Source organism: Echinococcus granulosus (assembly GCF_000524195.1).
Source record: "Echinococcus granulosus chromosome Unknown EG_S00134, whole genome shotgun sequence".
NCBI classification, from domain to species: Eukaryota; Metazoa; Platyhelminthes; class Cestoda; order Cyclophyllidea; family Taeniidae; genus Echinococcus; species Echinococcus granulosus.
The window spans coordinates 135,094-155,754 of NW_020170514.1; the positions used below are offsets into that span (position 1 = coordinate 135,094).

General features: G+C 42.4%; 2 protein-coding genes across 2 annotated transcripts; one reads left to right on the forward strand and one right to left on the reverse strand. All coding sequences in view use genetic code 11, as the record gives it.

Annotated features, from left to right (window-relative positions):
- Positions 1 to 433: 433 nt before the first annotated feature.
- EGR_09155 (Geranylgeranyl transferase type-2 subunit beta) lies at positions 434 to 3,534 on the forward strand (the record flags this gene model as incomplete). Its single annotated transcript, XM_024498404.1, has 4 exons — positions 434 to 802; positions 879 to 1,258; positions 2,117 to 2,441; positions 3,373 to 3,534. The coding sequence occupies 4 exons, from the start codon at positions 434 to 436 to the stop codon at positions 3,532 to 3,534; spliced, it is 1,236 nt and encodes a 411-aa protein (XP_024347187.1).
- Positions 3,535 to 8,879: 5,345 nt separating this feature from the next.
- Positions 8,880 to 20,312, reverse strand: EGR_09156 (Integrin alpha-5; the record flags this gene model as incomplete). Its single annotated transcript, XM_024498405.1, has 4 exons — positions 8,880 to 9,494; positions 12,945 to 13,106; positions 15,006 to 15,175; positions 17,288 to 20,312. 4 exons carry the CDS (start codon positions 20,310 to 20,312, stop codon positions 8,880 to 8,882), a joined length of 3,972 nt encoding a protein of 1,323 aa, XP_024347188.1.
- Between the last annotated feature and the right edge of the window lie 349 nt (positions 20,313 to 20,661).

The following is a 20,661-nucleotide window of genomic DNA, read 5'->3' on the forward strand; positions in this document are numbered from 1 at the left end:
AACAATCTTATGTGAAGGACGCCCACTAGTTTTTGCCTAATACGTATTCATTTAGACACACCCTTTAGACAAGAAGTGTAAGTAAATACGAATTTTGTAGCAGAGCACACGTCATTAGCCTCCGAGGAAACAGCACTCTAAAGAAACACAACAATGCTCACTGGAACCCCTTCACAATATTACCAATTAAAAATGGTCTCACCCAATCAGATCATTCGTTTTATGGAAATGAAAATTGGGGTGGTAGATTAAGCACCGAACCTTTTATTACGGAGTGACTCCTGATAAATGAGTAAAACCAGTGGTTTAAACTGAATTGTTTCGATATTTTTTATTTTAAAATATAAATGCGTGTGCTTGCACTTTGATTGGCTGTCCGACTGCATTTATGCCATTAATCTGCGCGGTCCCTCGGTTTTTTGTCCTGTTTTAAATGGCCCACCCAATCATTGACGTGAATTTAACAGCCAATGTTTCACAAGATTTGATGTTCGAGAAACATGTAGCCTTTTTAAAAGCCTTGGAAAAAAAGGAAGACCCGATGTTAGACCACATGAAGCTATCGGGAATTTATTGGTCACTCACTGCGCTTGATTTGATGAAGAGGCTTGATGTTATTGACAAGGCAAATGTACTCGACTTTGTTAAATCCTGTCAAAATATTGATGGGGGATTTGCTCCAGCGCCTGGTCATGATTCGCATATCCTATCTACCCTCAGTGGTATTCAAATTCTTGCCATGTATGATGAGTTCCAGAGTTTTAACTGTAATGAGGCTGTTAAATACATTTCAACCTTACAGGTTTGTAGAGTTGTTTTGATTTCCATATCCCATCCCTTGAGACGGGTATAATTCATTGTTACCTTCCGTACCTCAGAACCCAGACGGGAGTTTCAACGGTGACAAATGGGGGGAAGTTGATTCTAGGTTCAGTTTCTGTGCTCTGGCTGCACTCAGTCTCTTGGGTATCATTCCAATCGGCGTGCGTGACTTCTCTCAACCCATTGAAGGTGTCAATATTCGCATGGCTATAGAATACCTCGTTCGGTGCCAAAATCCTGATGGCGGGTTTGGAACTCGTCCAGGCAGTGAGTCTCACGCCGGACAAGCCTATTGCGTTATCGGTGCTCTCTCCCTGCTTAACCAATTAAGACGGTTGGACATTGGCAAGGCGGCTTGGTGGTTGGCTGAACGGCAGCTACCCAGCGGTGGACTCAATGGCAGACCTGGCAAAGAGCCGGACGTCTGTTATTCATGGTGGGTCTAGATTACCTATGTAGGTATAACTTCTCGGCTAAAGCCAGTCACATAACGCACATTATCCACGTACAAAGCATTGATTTTTTGAAAATCTTTCCAGGTTATCATACTTCTCTTAAGGGTTGTCAGTCTTTATGAGGAGCATTTATGTTACTTTTGCACTGACCATTTTAGTCAAGCTTTCCTTTGTAATTCCCTTTCTTTCGGACTGCTTCTTAAGGTTGTGATATATGAACAAAACTCGTTTGGTTAACTTCATTACTCAATTATTTTGCCAAACTTTTGGTCGTTATCCAAATGGCAATTTCAAACCTCGTATAGTTCCTTGTGATCTCGCTACAGTGAATTGACCTGGAAATTATAACTGCTTACTTAGACAAAACGGTGCTGAGCTTCATTGTCGATTGCCTGTTAGAAATATTCGTTTGAAGACTTTTTAAGGGGCTAATCCACGCATTTATATTGTCACTTGTAATGTGCCTCATTTTTATAACCTAATTTGACGTTTCATATTTCAGATAGACAGTAATCCTTCTGTAATTTGTTGGTTTCCAAAACCGTGAATTAGTTTCTTCACTATGCGTGTGCTAGGTGTACCCGAACAGTTCGAAATGACACAGTTCATTTACCTTTATAAGCTGGATATGTGCGATTTGCAGACCGTCTCATGATTTATTTATCTACGCGAACAAATTAGTAGTCATTTTAGACACGGCAAGTGTTACTGATGGGTCTTGTCCTTGTTAAGGTGCTCCCGACGTCTTAGCTCGTAATTATATTTTTAAGGTATCCTACTTTACCACTGCGCCCATATGAACACATTCATCATGGCCAAATCTGCTTTTATTGTGGCAGGTGGGTCCTTGCCTCGCTTACAATTCTGGGTCGTCTCATGTGGATTGATGCTGCCGATCTGGCCAAGTTCATCTGTGCCAGTCAGGACTCGGAGACTGGCGGTATAGGGGACCGTCCTGGCAACATTCCTGATCCCTTCCACACCCTTTTCGGCCTTGCTGGTCTGTCTCTGCTCTCCAGACTGAACGCCAAAAAGGCACCTGAGGCAAATGAGAGTGGGAATGAAAAAGTTTGCGATCCCCTCTCCGTGGCATCATACGCCCTACGGGAGATTAATCCCGTCTTCTGCATGCCTCAGTACATTATTGACAGACTTTCCATTCGTGTACAGATTTTTTGATTAACTTTGCTTTTTTAATCCTCCGTTTCATTTGTACCTCCTATCTGAACTTACACATTCCAATGTTGTTTGATAATCTGGGGACTTGACGCAAATTCAGACATTCTCGACCGATGTTCTGCTTGATTTTTGCGCCGTAGGTTCATCGTTAGGTGGTTGTAAATGGATTGGGTTATTTTTGGGTTCTGTATTATAGGGAAGTTGGAAACAACGAATGCTGTTCCGCTGCGTATTTGCCTACCCCAAGTTCGCTGGCGGCTGAGCCATCAATGCAGTCGCATGGTTTGATGCGGTTAGCCTGTAGGGCTAACATCACATGCCATTTACCGCGGTATAGAGAACGACTTTACCGGGGCTGGGATGTGTTGGATGCAAAGTGTACCATCCAGTCACCACGGGATTACGCTGAAGGCTTTACGTATTCTCGTATGAAGCTTCATGATACCTATTTTTCGATAACTTGCTTGCAGTACTGGAAGACTGTCCATTTTATTTGCAAAGGGGCGGTCCCTATTGCTTAATAGTGGTTCCAAAGCGTTGTAATCCGAGCACACTACCAAGAAGTTGGAGACAATGTAGTCTAATCTACTATCGAGGCATGGGTAGTGTCTCCATACTTCTCCCCGATTCAAATAAAATCATCCGACTCGGGTGGCTTGCAATGCGCTTCAACAGCCGACCGCTTAGGATATTCTACCACACGAAATCTTGAACAGGTAGACCCGCTTGAATGTATGCTCCACTTCCATGCAATTCGTTTTCTTAAAGAAACTTCAATACGTTGGTTTCATGTTTACTTTTCGGCTTTTGTAATGGCGCCACTTAGCCGCTCTGTCGTTGTACCCTCGCTGGATGGACTAGCCTCTAGGTCATGTTAGTAATCCTGCCTGAGTATTATCTTTTTTTCTGTTTTCAGGGCTATCTTGGAGTTGGAATGGGCAAACCTCTAACAAACTATGTAATTGGGATGGTGAATTTTTTTGCGTGCACCACCTTTCTCAGACAACATCAGGCGACTGCTGTTGGGTGCATGAGATGGGAAAATTCAGACAATTCATATGAAAATAAGGATGCTTAAGCGATGTAAAATTGTTGCTCTCTAGCAATAACAAGAATTTGGCATAGGGCAGTGGTGTATAAATCGGCTTGACCCTTGAAAACCAATCGCTTTCCTTGACAGCGGACCAATCAAATGTAAGCCCGTCTGATAACTTTTTATTCCCTGATATGAAAGATGTATTCCATTAAAACCCATTTAAGATAAATTACTTCTTCATTTGTTGACCATTCTGTGATGGATTTAGCCCCAAATCTTTCGCCATTTTCTGTGGATCACATTAAATTACGATGCCAATAAGGCAAACTATTTTTGTGACCTAGGCTTAAGGGGATTGCATAAAATGCGCAAGCCAAGCCAAAGGCTCAGATCTGCAAACACACCCGAGTCATAACTTCATTGGTGACGAAAATGTTATGCCTTATTTCTTCAGATCCATTTTCACTTTATATTATGCGTTAGCTACAACTTTCAGGGTGGTAGGAGGGCAAGCTTGCCTCATCTATGGCAAGAAGATATTCAGGAAGTGGAATTTTTACTTTAGCCACGTGACAAATCGGCGTATTCTCCCCCTGGCTGTAAGGGACATTCCAGCTCGTTCTGCTATGCGATGAAAGGACCAAAATGCCCTTTGTTAGCTTGAATGGCTGGCAAATACTTCTACTTGATCCCACAATTCATCGAAAAACCCTTCTTCTGTGCCGAGATTCCTCCTAGTTGTACTATAAATGTCAAAAATGTAGTGATCCAAAAGTGTCAAGCTAAAAAATGGGTGGAATGCGTTAAGGTAAAGAGCGTGCAGTTCTTCCTATAAAGTTGAAGATTTGATGGGTTAGCGCTCCGTTTAGCAAAGGTTCCATTCACGTCATGTGGGTCGTTTTCTGGTAGGTTTTATGGGCAGTTAAAGTACTGAATTCGTGCATCCATGGTCCTTTTAATTATTCCCACCAATCGGTGTACCTTCGTCTGTTCCCTATTTGAAGAGGTGAAATTCACCTTAAAATTGTGCCCCACCAAAATCAGCAATTCGTGGGAACTAAATCTGTCATTTGAAACCTAAAACCTCCTTTCACTCACAACTTTCCCATTATCTATCAAAACGATTCCTGAAGGTGATGTGAGCACGAGCGAACAGAACTAAATCATTCTTTCCTTGCATTTTCCCCCATTATATTCCTAAAATCGGGGAAAATCGTAACCACAAGTGAATGTATTAAAAGAATATTTTGGGAAATTTACGCAGTGTTCCGTGACTTCTCTGTAGACAAAGGGCGACAATAGTACTAAGGCAGAATGGGGGTCGCTGACGTGCAGAAGGGACTGAGAGGCTATTGGCATGGACTGAAGGCCATGCCGCCCCGTGGAAGTACAATGGCTAAGCCTTAAGTGCCCGCGTAACCAAGATGAAGAGGTAAATAAGCAGTTAAGGTAATGCATGGTCCCCTCTCATTTTGAGAGTCTTCATCGGCGCTCCTCTCAGTCAAAGTCCCGCGTCGGCCATCACAACGCCCACGAACCAACCGCACCAGTAATCGAATTGGCGTGCAACTAAAAGGACATTTCCTCCCAACGTCATTGATCCCTACTGACAATCCTACTGGATTTGGAGTTTTGAACTTTTATGGAATTGGCTTGTAGGAAGAGGGGATGTGCGGGCCTAAAGGCAGCTTCATTTAATAAAGGACGGAGTTTAAAATGGTTTCGAAAGGGGAGGATTTCGCGTCTATTCCTTCTTGCCACTTCGTTCTCACTTCAGTACTGTCCAGCCAAGTATTTATTAAGATTCTGTCAAGTTTGTACATTACTGAAGCAGGTATCACATGTTCTCCTAGTTGACATTTCCATACAGACACGATGGACAGCTCAGCAATGAACATTTTCAGATGGTTCATAGCCACAACTAGTGTCGCTTTAATTGTTAATATCATTCCTGCAGAACATGTGGCTGGGGCGGTTGACTGTTAGGGAGTCGTCATAGATTCTCCTATCCGCAGCATATGCCATTCTTCCGTCACGTCTAGGTTTAGCATTCAGTAATGAAAATCCTGGTAGTTGTCCTTTGAGATCGCAATCTCTTTCCGTTTGCACCAATGTGTCGCCCCGAGAAGCTCCTGAATACAAAGGCCAGAAAATGTATTGTCGACATTCCCAGGGGTCAGGCCACTCAGCGGAAGTACAATCAGGGGAGCCTTCAGTCCTCAAGAAACCAAAACAGTTAACCAAATAATCAAATCATTAAAAAAACTAAAGTTCTTGTTTTTTAAGTTCTGTGGCTTGAAATTTGACCTGAGTTGGATAACTCACATACTTTCATGTTGACTCATGACCGCAGGCATTTACGGGTAGAAGTACCCAAACCGCTGGTAAAACCTGACCAAACTAGCTTTATATCACCTTACCTAGCCCCGACAGCGTGCTTGTGCCTAATTTTGTAGTTAATTGGCAGTGATTAGTCTGGTGAATAAGAAAATGTCCTACGGGTGAGATACGAAGTTAATAAAAACCCTGACGATTTGCATGATAAGTAAAGCATAGAAATTCCCTTTGTATACAAAGATGGCGGTTTTAACCGGCAGCAAATCAGCGGAACTCTTCCCTCAGTTCCCGAAACCAGTCAACTGTTGCCACTAAAATATAACCCCGAAGTGAAGCAGCTTCACAGAAAATGAATAAATATATAATGCTTTTGCTGTTTTTGTTTTAACTCTCGGCTTTGGTAACGGGCATTCAAGGTTGTGCGATTGCATTTCAAGGGGGTCTTTGGGGGCTACTTTAGAGGCAGCAGAAAGCCAACCTAATCTCAATTGCCTCCTATAATGATTTCTGTTACTGAATACTAAACCTCAACGTGATGGAAGAAATGCCTATGCGGCGGATGAGAGAGTCTATGACGGTCCCCCAACAGAAGGGTTGAGAATGGCGTCTACCTTCAGCAACTGCCTTAGTTCCGTGTTGCACTACAGGAATGCTATTAACAAATGAAGTAACATCAGCCATGGACCATCTGAATTAGTTCCTTAAGAAGCCGTCTAAGGTATCTCTATGAGGGTGCCAATCAGTTGAACGAGCGATATCGCCTCCACCTCTCTAATGGCTGGATCCATCCCAGGTAGATAGATATGGCTGGGCAGCACTGAAGTGAGAAGATAATGCGACATGAAAGAACAGGCGCAAAGCATCATCCCGCAGAACTACTTTACACATCGTCTCTATTAAATGATTCTGCTTTTAGGTCAGTGTTCTTGCGACTAGCGTTGGGGATACGAAATGACCGGCAAACTTTCTTTTTCCCCAATGCAGTTCCCATACAGAACAAAACTCCAGATTCAATAGGACCTTGCGGTTAAACATCTTCTTAGTTGGGCGCAAATTCGATTTCTTGACCAATTGGTTTGTGGATGTTTTTCCAACATCATGGACTACCCTGTGATGTCCAAAGCTGAAAAGTGACCGAGGGGTACGACAGGGACGACGCCCAAAAGGGGAGAGGGATTATGTACCACTTGAACTCTTTGTTCAACTCTCGACTGTACTTTCACGGGGTGGCATGGCCTCCAAGCCATACCAGCAGCCTCTCAGCCTTTCCATATATCAACAATCCTTATCCTGACCTATTATTTTGGCTTCTTTCGTCTTCAGAGAACTCTTGGGGCCTAAATAAAAACTTATTAATTTACAATTTATTCATAATTATTAAATTTGATGTTTCGAATCAGTTGACTAATCAAGTTAGACATTTGAACCGGCATTTTTTTTTGCTAGAAATCAAAAGTGTTTTCTAGCTAGACATCCAAGTCTAGAGAAAGCGTAGCCTTCTTTGGCTACTTCTGGGATATTTTGGGGTCGTTAAAAATAACTAGTTACTATTCTGACTACGCAATTTGTCAACTCTTGAAATTTGAAGTCATTTAGAAGGCGGTTTGAAGCTCTAACGTCGTTAGGGGTTTGTCTCACTCAAAAGTAAGTGGCGGTGAAGTTGTGTCCAACTCTCATAAAACAGTCCGTACAGCTTATCAGATCGCTTCATTCTGGCGATAGAACTAGGTAGCTGCTTGATGCAGCTACTCATGAATCAATTGCAAATGTAAAAAGAATACCAAAGCTGTTAGTAAAGGTTGCATGCATACACCATACAGCTCTCGTAATGTTCGCTTTAACATTAAATGAGCTTAACAGACGAATAATTTTTATCCAGCGGATTCAGCATCTAACTGACGAACTCAGGTTTTATTGTGGCAGCTTTAACATCCTTATAAGCTTGTAGACACTCGTTGACTACGGAAACTGCTATTTACTGGTGCTGAAGATGCATGATTAATTATTAACGGTAATGGTGTGCACAGCTCCAATTTTCCCAAATACCTAAGTTTCGGTAAATAAATTTATTTTGTGAATAAATTGGACCACACTAAGAGGCGCATTCACACCAGCCCCACTTACCCATTAACCCTATGAACGGAAGGGTTTTGCCATATAGGGTTGTCAAGGGCGGTCCGCTTCACTACCTCGTCGGTTGTCGAATGTACCAGCGTCATGAGATTGAACATGGAAGACTTTAACCATGTTGCATGAAATTTCATGTAAAGTTATGCGTCTACCACACTACCAGGATCAGGCGGGTGTTCCGCGTGCTGACTGACTTTTGTCAACTGGGAGCCCTTACGAATCGAGGGATGCATGGTCATCCTCAAAATATTCGAACCATTTCAATGCCTTAGTACGGACCAGTTGGGCCTCCCATCGCTATGCTGCACTGTACTTGAAGCCCATTTTATGGAGAGATTTCAGTTGGTGCGGTTTCTATAATTCATTTTATGCAGAAAAACTTCAACATCACACGCTGCCCCATGAACGCCCTGGGACTATTACTTGACACCTTGATTAATCTTGTTTGGAATACCCCTCGACTTACATTCTAACCACTAGAGGGCAACTGACCACGCTAGGCCTTTGCCTCTACCACTGGGCCTCTCTTCTTCCATCTAGGCAAAGGCTCTAATCCGGTGCCTCCATTTGAAGGGCGATTTATTCAGGACGAATTACCATTCAATCTTAGATTCCAATTTCATAAACAAATTTAGCCTGAGGTTGCCACGGGAAGAGCTGATCGTTCTTTCTTAATGTCAAGCACTCCAGGTCACCGAAAGTGGTAAATAAGTCAATTCAATATCAAAAATGGGAATTTGAATTGTCTTAAATGGTTTGATCACAGATGCCAAGCGAACTCAAAAAGAAGGTACAAACAAAATTCCTATATCGTTATAGCGTACATGCCTAGGCGTAAAATTAATGCAAAAGCATAGAATGAAGAAATAAATAAGCACTTTCTCTGCCTTAAATGTAACTTTTCGTGGAGGGGGGCCCTCTCAGTCTCCCACCGTAGTGATACTGCTACTTCCGGTGATGGTGGGTTTGACGGCAGTAGTGGTAGGAGCTTCCGTGGTGGTACTGGTGGCGGTGACTGTATCGGGATCATTTGTCGTCGAGGCGTGTTCGAACAAGGCGGTTGGGTTATCCTGCCCTTCCCCCTCATTATCCTTCGGAATTTCGTCAGGATGGAGAATACTCACTTCCTCAGGGTGTTTCCGTAGCTTCAATCGACGTTTCCGTGCCTCTTCAGCGTAGCGAATGCTGCTAAAAGTGTCCAAATCACTTCCACCACGATCCACCTCATCAGTACCCCGTTTACTAATCTCTTCCGCCAAAGTTTCGTGCCATCGTCTTCGTCCAGACACCGCAAGTTTGTGCTTCCGACGTCGAAAGAACCCGAACCGGTAGAGAATGAGGATTAGGAGGGTTAGCAGCAAAATTCCCAGGACTAGACCAACCACAATTGGCCAAATGGGAATTTTGTAAAAAATTGTGGGTTTAATTTTTGTGAAGTAGAATATTTGTGGCATATTGAAGCTACCAACAGGTTCCGGAGATCTCAAAACTCCCTTGGGCACGGCTCCCTGATCCACAGTCAGACTTGTAACAATCTGGAAGAAACAAAAACAGCATGTATTCGTAGGTAGTGAGGCCAAATGATTGTTTTGTACAGCTTTGGGGATTGGGTACTCATACAGCAGTGTAGGATAATTCCTCTAGCCTCTCGAGGGCTTGGCAATCAGTACTCCCCGAACTTGTTAAGTGATCGTTTAATGGTCTTTAGAAGGAGCTAATTCACACGTCATTTGAGTTTATTATCCCCCACAACTTGTATATCTACATGAGAACAAGAACTAAGCACTGCACACATTACCCACAGCATAATTAACCCAAGGTCTTGTCTTTCAACCATAACAACGTACGCCATTCTTGGTGGCTCACCTCTTGGTACGCCGCAGAAATGCAGTACTAGCAAATGCATTACGCCATTTCGTTGATATGACACAATTTTTTGCCTGTACTTTGCTTTCTTGGAGTGACAAAGCTGGTATGGAGCTCTAACCAATGGGCGGTCTGCCTATTCTCCAAATAAAACTAAAGAGGTTTGTCCTTTCTTCGGAGATGCGTGAGGCTCACAAGCCACTCTTATCAGCAATAACCTACTTTGCTTTCCCGGAGTCTGATTTTACAGGTACAGTTATTTGGGAAGAATACGTTGGGCCATTAAGCATGCTTCCCTGAAATGACAAAATTTATGGATTACGCAGATATTTCCTTGGTGGTGTAATAAAACGGTATTAGATTTGATGCAGAGACTCCGGCCGCTGGTGCATCTTGGTGACGGGGACTCCCGTTTATGGCTGCAGTCTCCCAACCCTTCGGGAGAGAGTGTTTATCAAAGCAAAATGAGGAGTTTGTTACGGCCTTCTTTGAGTGGGAGATTCTAGTATGCCAAATGACTATATTAATGCTGGGCAAATTTATTTAGCATTTCGTCTTGCAGATCGCATTCATTCCACTTCTTCACTTCGGTTTTATGATTAAAATCTACCACTGGAGTCATTTAAAAGGTCATAATCCCTAATACCAACCGACCAAATGTATTCTCTCGCTTGAAAACGTTACTTTTTCATTAAAGCGCGATTCAACCAAGCCTTTTTAATTCGTATTTTAATCCAAAAGACGGTTCTATTGACGAATCTAATAAAACTGGTACTTCTCTCTCCAAAACGTTAACATTTTGCCAACATTTCGTTTGCGTTTGCAATTTTGACGCGCAAAGTAATCGGGATCGCGGTCTCCAGCGTTTAAGATGGTATGCACCGAGGACACCTGATCAAACTGTCAACCGGGCATCATTTGTGGTCCAAAAAACCGGCATTGACATTTTTAATACCAGTTATTCGTTTTCTTGGCCTATCATCATCGTTTTTACTACTTGCATGTGTCGTCCAAAGTCCATCTACGTCAAAAAAGCTCTCATTTGATCTCTCGCTATGATAACCTCCTTTAAGGCGGTCCAGGATGCGCCATTGGCGATTGGTAGAACGAAAAAATGGTCTTATCTAGATAAAACCTTCAAAGGTCCCACTTATGGTTATTTATCATCCCAGTAGCATTCATGTTGGGGGATGTTAATTTATTTTCAAATGTGGGTAGGCATTCTAATGCAAGATTGTCGGAGTTAGACACGACACCGATGAATGTAGCTTGGTGGAGAAAAAAGTACACTTTGCTTTTTGATTGTAAATTAAAGGGAAGAAGAGAAAGTATGTGACCACGCAGAAAAAGGAATGCTGGTTCGGTGGTCGGTGGATCGCCTTATCCACCAACAGGGTTGATGATTATGTACTTTGGAATTGGAGAAAGCCATAAAAAGGTGCTGCAATCCTCAATTAACTTAGGACGAATTGGCCTTGTTTAAAGTGAAAATGAATGGAGTATTTCCCGAAGAGCAGTTCAGCTTTCTAGATCTTAACGACTGAAAGCTAACTACCAGCTAAACAATCTCTACTGGGTTACATTCAAGATCAAGGGATCAAACAAAATCAATGTCACATGAGAAGGTGAAGCACACCTACAATTATGTACATTTAAAAAAATCTGGAGCATGTGATACTTCTAGCCGTTTATTTGGCTTTTGAAAAGTTTCTCTCATTGCCACCAGATGACTGTGTCGCTGGGCGTTGATAAAAAGTTGATAGAATAAACAGTGTGATTGATATGACAGCTGTGATCCGGATTGGGAAACTTCATGAATGAGTGTTTATAGGTAAACACAAGCAAACGCACGCATTGATACGTGCAGAATTTGTGCCGACATTGTCAGTACTAATTAGGCCAATTGGCATTTAAGGTCGGTGCATAAGTGATCAAGTGACCGCTAATGGCACAATTGAGAAAGGCTCTGATAAATCATTTGCGGTCATTTGTTTTTTGAAAAAGAAAATCAGTTTTAACTGCGGGACTAACTAGTTTCATTAAAACTTCTATTACTTCTAGTTTGCGTTTCTTTTGTTCATATTGACAAATAAATTTAGCCGAAGAGAGGAAAGATAGGAAAATAAATAGCTAGATAAATGGGTGCTAGGTGCTAAGGAATTTTCCTTAGGATATATGGAAAATTACGATAGTAATTTAGTCAAGTTAGAAAAGTGACCATACACGGAGATACAACTTCATGCACTACCTCAATGACGCGTGCAGTGCGGTCCGTAATTAACAGCGTTTCGGTACAATGCGGGTAATAACAAAAACCACTTTACTCTATTGCCCGCCTATTTGCAAACCATGTAGTGTCTTCCCCCAGATAGAAGAGGTTATACTCGTTTCTTCACATTTCCTCATAACAATGCTTTCCCATGAAAGCCTACCTTTCTGTTCTTAAGGTGTAACACGCAGGACAGGACAGGTGAATCAAATCAAAATTTCCAAACATCCCAATAACTAGGATGCGTTCAATGGAACCCAAAACTACTTTCCTTTTAAAGTGTTGTTAAAATTGGATTTTACTAAGGAAGAGTTTTATCAATTCTACCCAACTCAAGAGTTAAAAGTGAATACTTCAATCAGAAAAGCGGGTGTTTTGAAGTGCCAAATTAATAGGAGAACAAACAAATATGTTTGTCATTAAAACGTTCTCATGAACCGTTCCTAGTATATTTCAACATCGTGCTTTGCACTAATCAAAACCACCTTGAGCGTAAATAATGCGGAAGAGTGTTTAGATTAACTCGCCAAGGAGTCGTGTGAAAGCATTTAAGTTGTTAAGCCCTTGATACAGCTCCCTAAATGTGAGAATATTGTTCCCTGAACTTGGCACAGACCGAACGTGGCACGATTTTCGCTTTTAATTGGGGGCAAGATAGAAAAGTCATGTGGCACAGAATTGAACTGTTAAGTTAAATATCACCCAAGTGGCAAGAGTGTGAAGCACGTAAGTGCATTTGTTTCTTGTCAAGGAGGGGTTTGGATTTTTTGCCGAAGTGAAATTCTTAGCCTAGTACGGGATCAAGAATTTCATTATTTTTTTTAATGGAAACAAAAAATGAGCAACAGACCTCAATGTCGGAAGTGGAATACTGAAAGAAGGTTGGAGCATATAGCCAGCCCGTTACACTGATCTGAACTGGATGCTTCTTCTTCAGTTGCCTCAAGTGACAGATTATCTCGAGACACAGTGGTTTCCCAAACTTTTGCCCCACGCGCCCACATTGAATAACCTGGAAGAAATTGTGGCAACACGTAAGGTACACACATTTGTATTCAGTTGTTGGACAGTTTAACTGCAGTCATCCATTAATACACAAAAATTCCCGTAAAAGGGTAATTTATTTGACGGAATTACAGAAATTTCAGCAATTTTGTAACGATGTTTTTATCTTTTTGGAAGTGAGGGACAAATAAATTTTGTTGCCTCTGGTGTATTTCGACACCCATTGTGGATATTTTCCCACTTCTCTTTTTTAGCTGTTTTATGGGTAAAACAGCATTTAATGTGACTTTATTTTTGGATTTCAGGTAGGTGAACACAATAAAAAGAGATGAGTAACTTGGTTTACATTAGTCAGAGACGCAATTCTTTTACGTTAGCTTTGAATTTTCAGTTCATTAATCCCGTTAAATGAAAAGAGCACCGCCTAAACATCATCACCTCCTGGGAACCAGTTACCACAATCAGTTGTAAATCAACCAGGCCTTCAAGATAACCGTGAAAATTACAAGGTAACATCAAAGGAAGGACTGGGACCATCAAGTAGCGACGAAAAACCAACTTCAGAAGTAACAGTGGCTCTTATTATCGTTTGTTAAATACCGAACCAAGTAAACTGCTAGAGTTAACCGTTCCCGGCAGTACTTGATTAGCCTGAGGGAAGAATTTCACTGACAGTGGAACGTAGAATTTTAACAATCCAGGTAACTAAAACATCTCATCAAGGCTCCTTAATCCTAGCCTCAACTGGCTCTGACACTGTCCATGAAGCTATTAGCAGGTCCTTTTCTTTGATGCCCCACAAACGGTGTTCGTAAGGGTGGAAAATGCCTTGCATATTTTGTTAAATGAAGATAGTTAGCATAGAATTAAAAATGCGGCCAGATTTGGTAAAAAGGCAAAGCTATTTTCCCGTATAAAAAGGCTAACATTAAACTAGCAATGCCAGTTGTTAATGTTTCGTAGGCAAATAACCGCTTTTTGGGTGGCATCGCTCATGCATTAGCTAACTCAACATCATTTTCTCACGTAATTCAGCAAAAATTTTCGACACTGATACGGTAAGTGTGTTTCCCGAACGAAAAACCGGTTAACGACCATGAACTTTTCGCCGAGTAGATAGAATGAAACAGTACACCATCTTCATAACTTTTCGGTCGAGAGTGCCTAAAAATCACCCAAAAAAGTGAGGAATCGTTTCGTTTTGCTAAATTAAGCATAATTCAGCCAGTTTTGGTAATTACTTTTTTGGTCAAAACACTATGTTTTCCGCACGGAAATTTCAAAGTAGTTGTTAAATAACAGATTTGGGTGCCAATTTTAGTTATAGAATATGTGGAAGATTTTCCCTAATTCAGCTTTATTTAAGAGTTCTCTGCGTCTTAAACTGTCTTCCTTTCATTGTCTACATGGTAAATAACCTGAAATTTCATCTACTGAACCATTTCAGAATGTCCATTTTGTTACATGAAAACGACTTCCGTTAAGTATAAGCTGAAAAAACCTGCTGCAACAGTCGGAGCGCTGCTAGACTTACGGTTTAGTTTAGGATTGTGCGGTAAGCAGAATAAGTCATTAAAAGTTGAATGTACTTATGTGGGTCAATGCGTGAATCGGCAAGAACTGGGGAGCAGCGTCAGGACAGAGGAGAGCTCTTCATACGTGTGCTATCACGGCCTCGACCTCCTCAGCTGAAATGCTCTTCTGCATTGTTCCAATATGGCATTAACTGGTCCTGTTTTTTTTCCACTTCCAACCCAGTTCACTTTTTTTTACTTAGATGGGGTCACACCTGGGTGATGGACGGGGAGACCGTCGTACATCGGGGCGTCACGTGCATGCGACGCCACCAGCTAACGTGTTAATACAAGCTAGTTTTTACCCTAATTTCTTCATTTTTTTCACCTACCTCTTTGGGCACTCGCCGGAATGAAACTTTCTGCGGACGTTCTTCATTGCCAAATCGTCCAGCTGCTTGTCCAAGAGTATCACTACTATTGTAATGCCACTGCATCAGCTCTGTGCTATTCGAGTCGAACGGAGTGGGCGCATCTCGTCGGACCCGTTTCGTCTCAATACCTGCAACCAGGAAAGTGAAGCATATACTACTTTGCGCATAAAAATCTCTTCAAGTAATAAGTTCTGCCTCTTAATGCTTAATCCATTCAAGATACATTGCGCATATGTCAGGTCTCCAAAGATCGGAAAGTGTTGGCCTCCTTTATTCCACTTAGAATACTCATCTTCTATTGAAGTGGCAACTAAAGCAAATTCTTGCAAAATAAATGTCAAGATTGCAAGCCGTTTTATCCTATAAATTGAATTCCATTGCAGGAATAAAAGCACCGCTGTCAAAAGGCTATGTAAACATTGACCTTCAAGGATTGGACAACCTCCTGCAATTGCTGACAAACTGTGAATTTACCACCCGCCCTCCAGGCATCTTGTTAACTGGCTGGAATAAGAAAAGCTGCATTAATGCCTGAAGCGCCTATTGCGATTGACTGTGCTGTTTCCGGATGAATTTACTAACTCAAACTTCGCTCTGAACCCCGTAGGTGTCAACCGCTACCTATGCTTCTGTCTTGTCTGTATTCGAAGTAGATTTTGCGTAGTAGAAACCTTTTCCTTCCACTTGAATCGTGACCACATATCGCACCAATGACACTCTTGCCAACCAACTGTCATATGCTCATGATTCGATTGGCTTATGATAAATAGCAGCATATGCTTTGACTTACATGCCAGATGTACGCAGTTAATGACTGGTCATTCGGTTCACACAAACGACTGTGGGGTTGGTATAGCCAATCTGCCATGCAACTTGACAGTGCACAAGATGATCCAGGTGTTGGAAAAAGAAATATCGGAGTTGACACGGTTCATAACCGTCTATCCAGTCGCATTTTGAGATTAAATTCTCCTCCACTTTCAATAGTGCAACACAGATATGCAAAGCACCAAACTTCTGCTTTTTCTGAGCATTAGGCAAATCAGAAGGGGCTTGACAGGCAAAAGTAGTAGAAATCAGGCGAAAGCTATTCATCTCTAACGCGTTGATCAGCGCCCTTGACATTGGCCTGTTTTATCCTTAACTCATCACTTGACGCTTGAATTGTTTGGTATGCATTGATGAAGAAAATTTGGCAGATTGGAAGTAAGGGTAGAAATTATCTCAATTACATTTCAAAGTGCTTAATGACTGGCGGGGCGCAATGAGGTGAAAGTTGAAGCGGATCCATTAATCTTGATTTGCTATCCGCCCTTCTATAGTGTGATTCGTCGCCAATAAACTCATGTTTGGATATAGCATTAAGAGGAATGACTGATTGATTAATTTCTGGGGTTTTCATTGCATAAAGCGGTAATAAAACACCAGTTATTATACACAACTCTTCAATAAAAATTTCAAAATCCCAATGTATCATAAATGGCCTTTTGGAGTCAGTACGATGAACTGTGAATCTTGTCGTCTTAGGGTCATCCAATCAATGAAATCTACTTCACAACATTAAAAAACATTAACTTTCATTAAGATTTCACGAAAATTTGTGTTCCTCGGAATTCGGAAGGGCTAGAGTCTTGACCCTCCCATCCCAGCGCTCATTCAACCGTGACAGTGTCGCCTTAGTCATAAGAGACGTATAGGAGTTCGTGACTTGACTTTTCCCCTTACCCCACAGAGGAAAAAAATGCCCAATCCCCCCACTCCTTCGGGACCACTCCCCCACCGTTTACACGCATGAACTACTTACCTGCTGTTAGTCTGAGAAAGAAATATGCCACTTATGAGTCTTACCCTGACAATCGTGAGCTTGGGAATGCTATTTGACGGTTTTAAGCCACACGAACCAACGCCTGAATTGCAATTTTTAATCCACTAACTGCGTCTGCCGCAGCTCAGGAATATATAATTAGACGTCTTACTTGAAAAAAAACTCCGCATTTCTACATGTAGAACAGGCGGTAAAACCCCAGGCACTTTAAAGAAGAACAATTGCTCTCTTTTGTTGTCATGGCAGCGGCAAAACCAATCAATCATGCGTCTTAATGCGCCAAGGTCTTGGCAAATGGTTTAAACACACACCTGGCTACACTCTAGGAACGTTCCTTACGTATCCGTTTCTAATCTGACTTGCATACAGAAAATGTAAAGGTAACTCAATGGTGAGGTATTCTGGGTATACTTACTTGACATATCAATTCCAATCCACCCATTTGGATTGATTAGCGACTCGTCATTGTACCAGCAGCTAGTCACTCCATCGACATCGTTTACGGAGGCGCCAATCTGCTTAACAACAGGTCGAAGTGATACCCATTCCATGTCAATACCGTTAGGTGAAGGAGCTCGCACTTCATTAAATAAATAAACCAATGGTTTGGCTCTGTTAGCCATTCTCACAGGCACCCGCAGTCGAATCGTCACATTTTCCACACTTTTTGCGGGTCCCATGTGTTCCACCTGGAAAATGTGTCGTATCTGAGGACCCATTTCTTCCACTCGAATTCGTTGATGGAAGCCCGGACCCCAGGAGGTGGGTCTCGTCCGATTGTCCAACACACTTGATGGTGCATGACCCGCAGGTGTAATAAGGTACTTCGGCGCATGAAGTAACTTATATTGCCAAATTACGTGGTTATTCTGGGGTTGGGGATCATATGTTTGCGATGAAATGGAAATATTCACAAAAGAGGGAAGGGAGAAATCCTTATTTACCGTTCCACTATTGGCCGCATAAAAGGAGGTTAATCGAATTCTCTGAACAGGTGAGGATACATTTCCCTGACTGAAATCAAGACGACCCAAATTACAGGCAACCCATGTGTCGTTATAAAGAGGATGTGAACAAATAGCGGGTTTGAATTCAAGGCTTCCATTGTCGTCGCTTCTTCGAGCCACTTCAAATGCAGAGAATCGCAGGTTACCGAAAAATGCCATGTTTATCCAGACACCGCCCGCAAAAGTTGGTCCGTGGTTGTAAATGTTAATTATTAATGCATTCATTGCTCTTTCCTTGTCACCGTAAATTAAAAGAGTTTCTCCGCTTGGGTTGGAATGTATGAAATTTGCAAACTTGGCAGATTCTTCGTCGGTCACGAGGAGTGATACATCGCTCTCACATCTTCCTTGCGGTAAGCAAACGTATTTCGTTAACCGCAGTTGAAAGTTGCATGCTGACCAATCTATTATAGGCCTATGCACCCATGCACCACCAAGACAGGTTTTCGTGTCTCCTGCTGCCTTCGCTCCGTCTGGACAGGGGATGTTGAACCTGTATTGCACACGAATCCCTCCATCTGGCTGTTCCAGACTTGGCATATCCTCCACATCCATCTGTGGCAACAGATCGAATTTCAGCGAAAGCATATCGTAATAGGCGTTCATCTTCACACTGTGGAACGTGCTTAGTCTAACTCTTTGCTCACCAGCCTCTTTGGCCCACAGGTCGGGAATTACTTGATGGACAAGATCCTGAACTTTTACATTTGCTGCCTGTAGTATCTGTTCAAAACTGTTTCTGTTATTCTTGCCTGAGGGTATCAGTCTTACTTTCAGCCTTATCGGTATGCGTGCATTGCGTCGAATACGGACACTACCTAGCCAATTTGGCTGATAAAATCGACAGGCAGCTTGATAATGTGATCGAGAGGTATACACCATTGGCATGCATGATGAACAGTAGGGAACAGGCAGGGCAAAATCCGACCAGCCATTAAAGTCGAGGTCTATGCCTTTTCTTGGCAAAATGGAACCAAAATACGCCGCCTTCTCGGGACCTGAGATAACTTGAATAGGTCTCCTATCGAATGTGCAGTTGTTGAGAATACTGAGGATAAAAACAAGTCCACTTTTTGACTCATTTCGTAGTTGTGGAGCACCAACAGCAATATCTTCCTGACCATCACCGTTAATATCTCCGAGAGCCGCTAGAGAATAACCAAAGGCACCAGATCCAGCGGGTGCAGAAACAAAGTCTCGATAAGTGTCGGTTGGCACTGCCTGTCTCTTGCTATTATCAACTGCAAGATTGGTTGGAATGCAGTAGGCGTACACCCTACCGCCTTTTGGAGCGTAAGGAGAGCCCACAACTATGATGTCCTGTCCATCAACATTTTTTAAGCGTATCATTGATGTCCCAAAGCCCGAGAATGACCCTGTTTTGTCAACACGGCCTTGCCAGTCAAATTCCACACCTCCAGCTGTGCGTATACTCTGAAGGTCGCCTACCTTAAACACCTGTATCAGCTCTGATGCATTCGATGTTTCTTGCATTTGTCTAAAACCATCACCGACAACCGACACATATTCTCCTGCCACTGAATATCCGAAATAGCTTTCAGGCAATGTAATTTCGAGGCCGCTGGGGCGGTAGACAGTAAAAGTTCGTGGATAGTAGAAGGGATCGGCTAAAATTTGCACCCGACCGTATCCAATGGCCAATGGCTGACCGACAATGACATGAATGCCTTTGAGAAATTCGAGGAAGCCAGAATTCACTCGACTTTTCGACATCAAATCCACACTGAAGCCTGTCATGCAGGGTTCTGTCACTTTTCCACCCGTACGACAAAATGATGCCAGCTCGTGCCGTGGTCGGATATTCTCGTTGTGCAGAAGCTGCAGGTAACATCGACCCGCGGGAAAGTGGCTTTCATCCCTCCACAAGGGATCGCAGTAAGCCACTAGACCCATATTTTGACTGATCTGAAGTGAAACCGATGTTGCACCAAGGTATGAGGTATTATTGAGTCCTTCTGATAAGTCCTGACAAGGGGGTGTGAATGTCAACTGACCCGAAGGAGAGAGCATGAATTTGCAGAGTTGGACAATTCCGTCTTCACGAGGATAAGGTGGGTCATTGTGTCTAGACCAAGAACCACCTAGGAGGAGGAAAGATACATTGTATTGTGGAAGGGAGAGAAGGCTGATACTACTCCACAAAAAGTTCTCATCAAAAGCCCGTTTTGCGGTGACTAGTGCATCATAGTTGAATTGTGGAAGGAGATAATGTCGGAAAATCCAGTGATCGGGCCGATCTGAAGGACCTGTCTGAGGATTCCAAAGTTGTGCATTCAGTTCTTCCAACTCGTCTGCTAGATCCACAGTTGATTTTGCCTCTAGACGGTGCTTCAACTCATCCCAAATGGCAGTAGCGGAACGTTGGATGAGAAGTCCAGTGATAATGTAAATGATGACACCTTTTGAATGCATTAATCATGGAAAATTGAAAAATTATGCAGATCTCTATCTACCCTTTAGTTCATACGAGTCCCATCACCGTTAAGTCACTACAAAATTTGCTCTACACACGCAAAACATGCCTCGGCGCGTAGGATGGCTTAACCATGTCTGAAAGGTGGTTGGCTCTTCGACCTGATTGGTTCAAAGGAGAGGAATTGGATTGGATTGTGCCTCGGTGGATAATCAAACCACTTTTAGCCCGTAATTAACGAGAAAGTTTTGAGTGAATACTTGGGTGAATTATGATCAGTAAACATATTAGATTGTCACAATAAAAGAGGATTCTGACAATCCCTATGTAAAACCTCTCAGTGTTTTA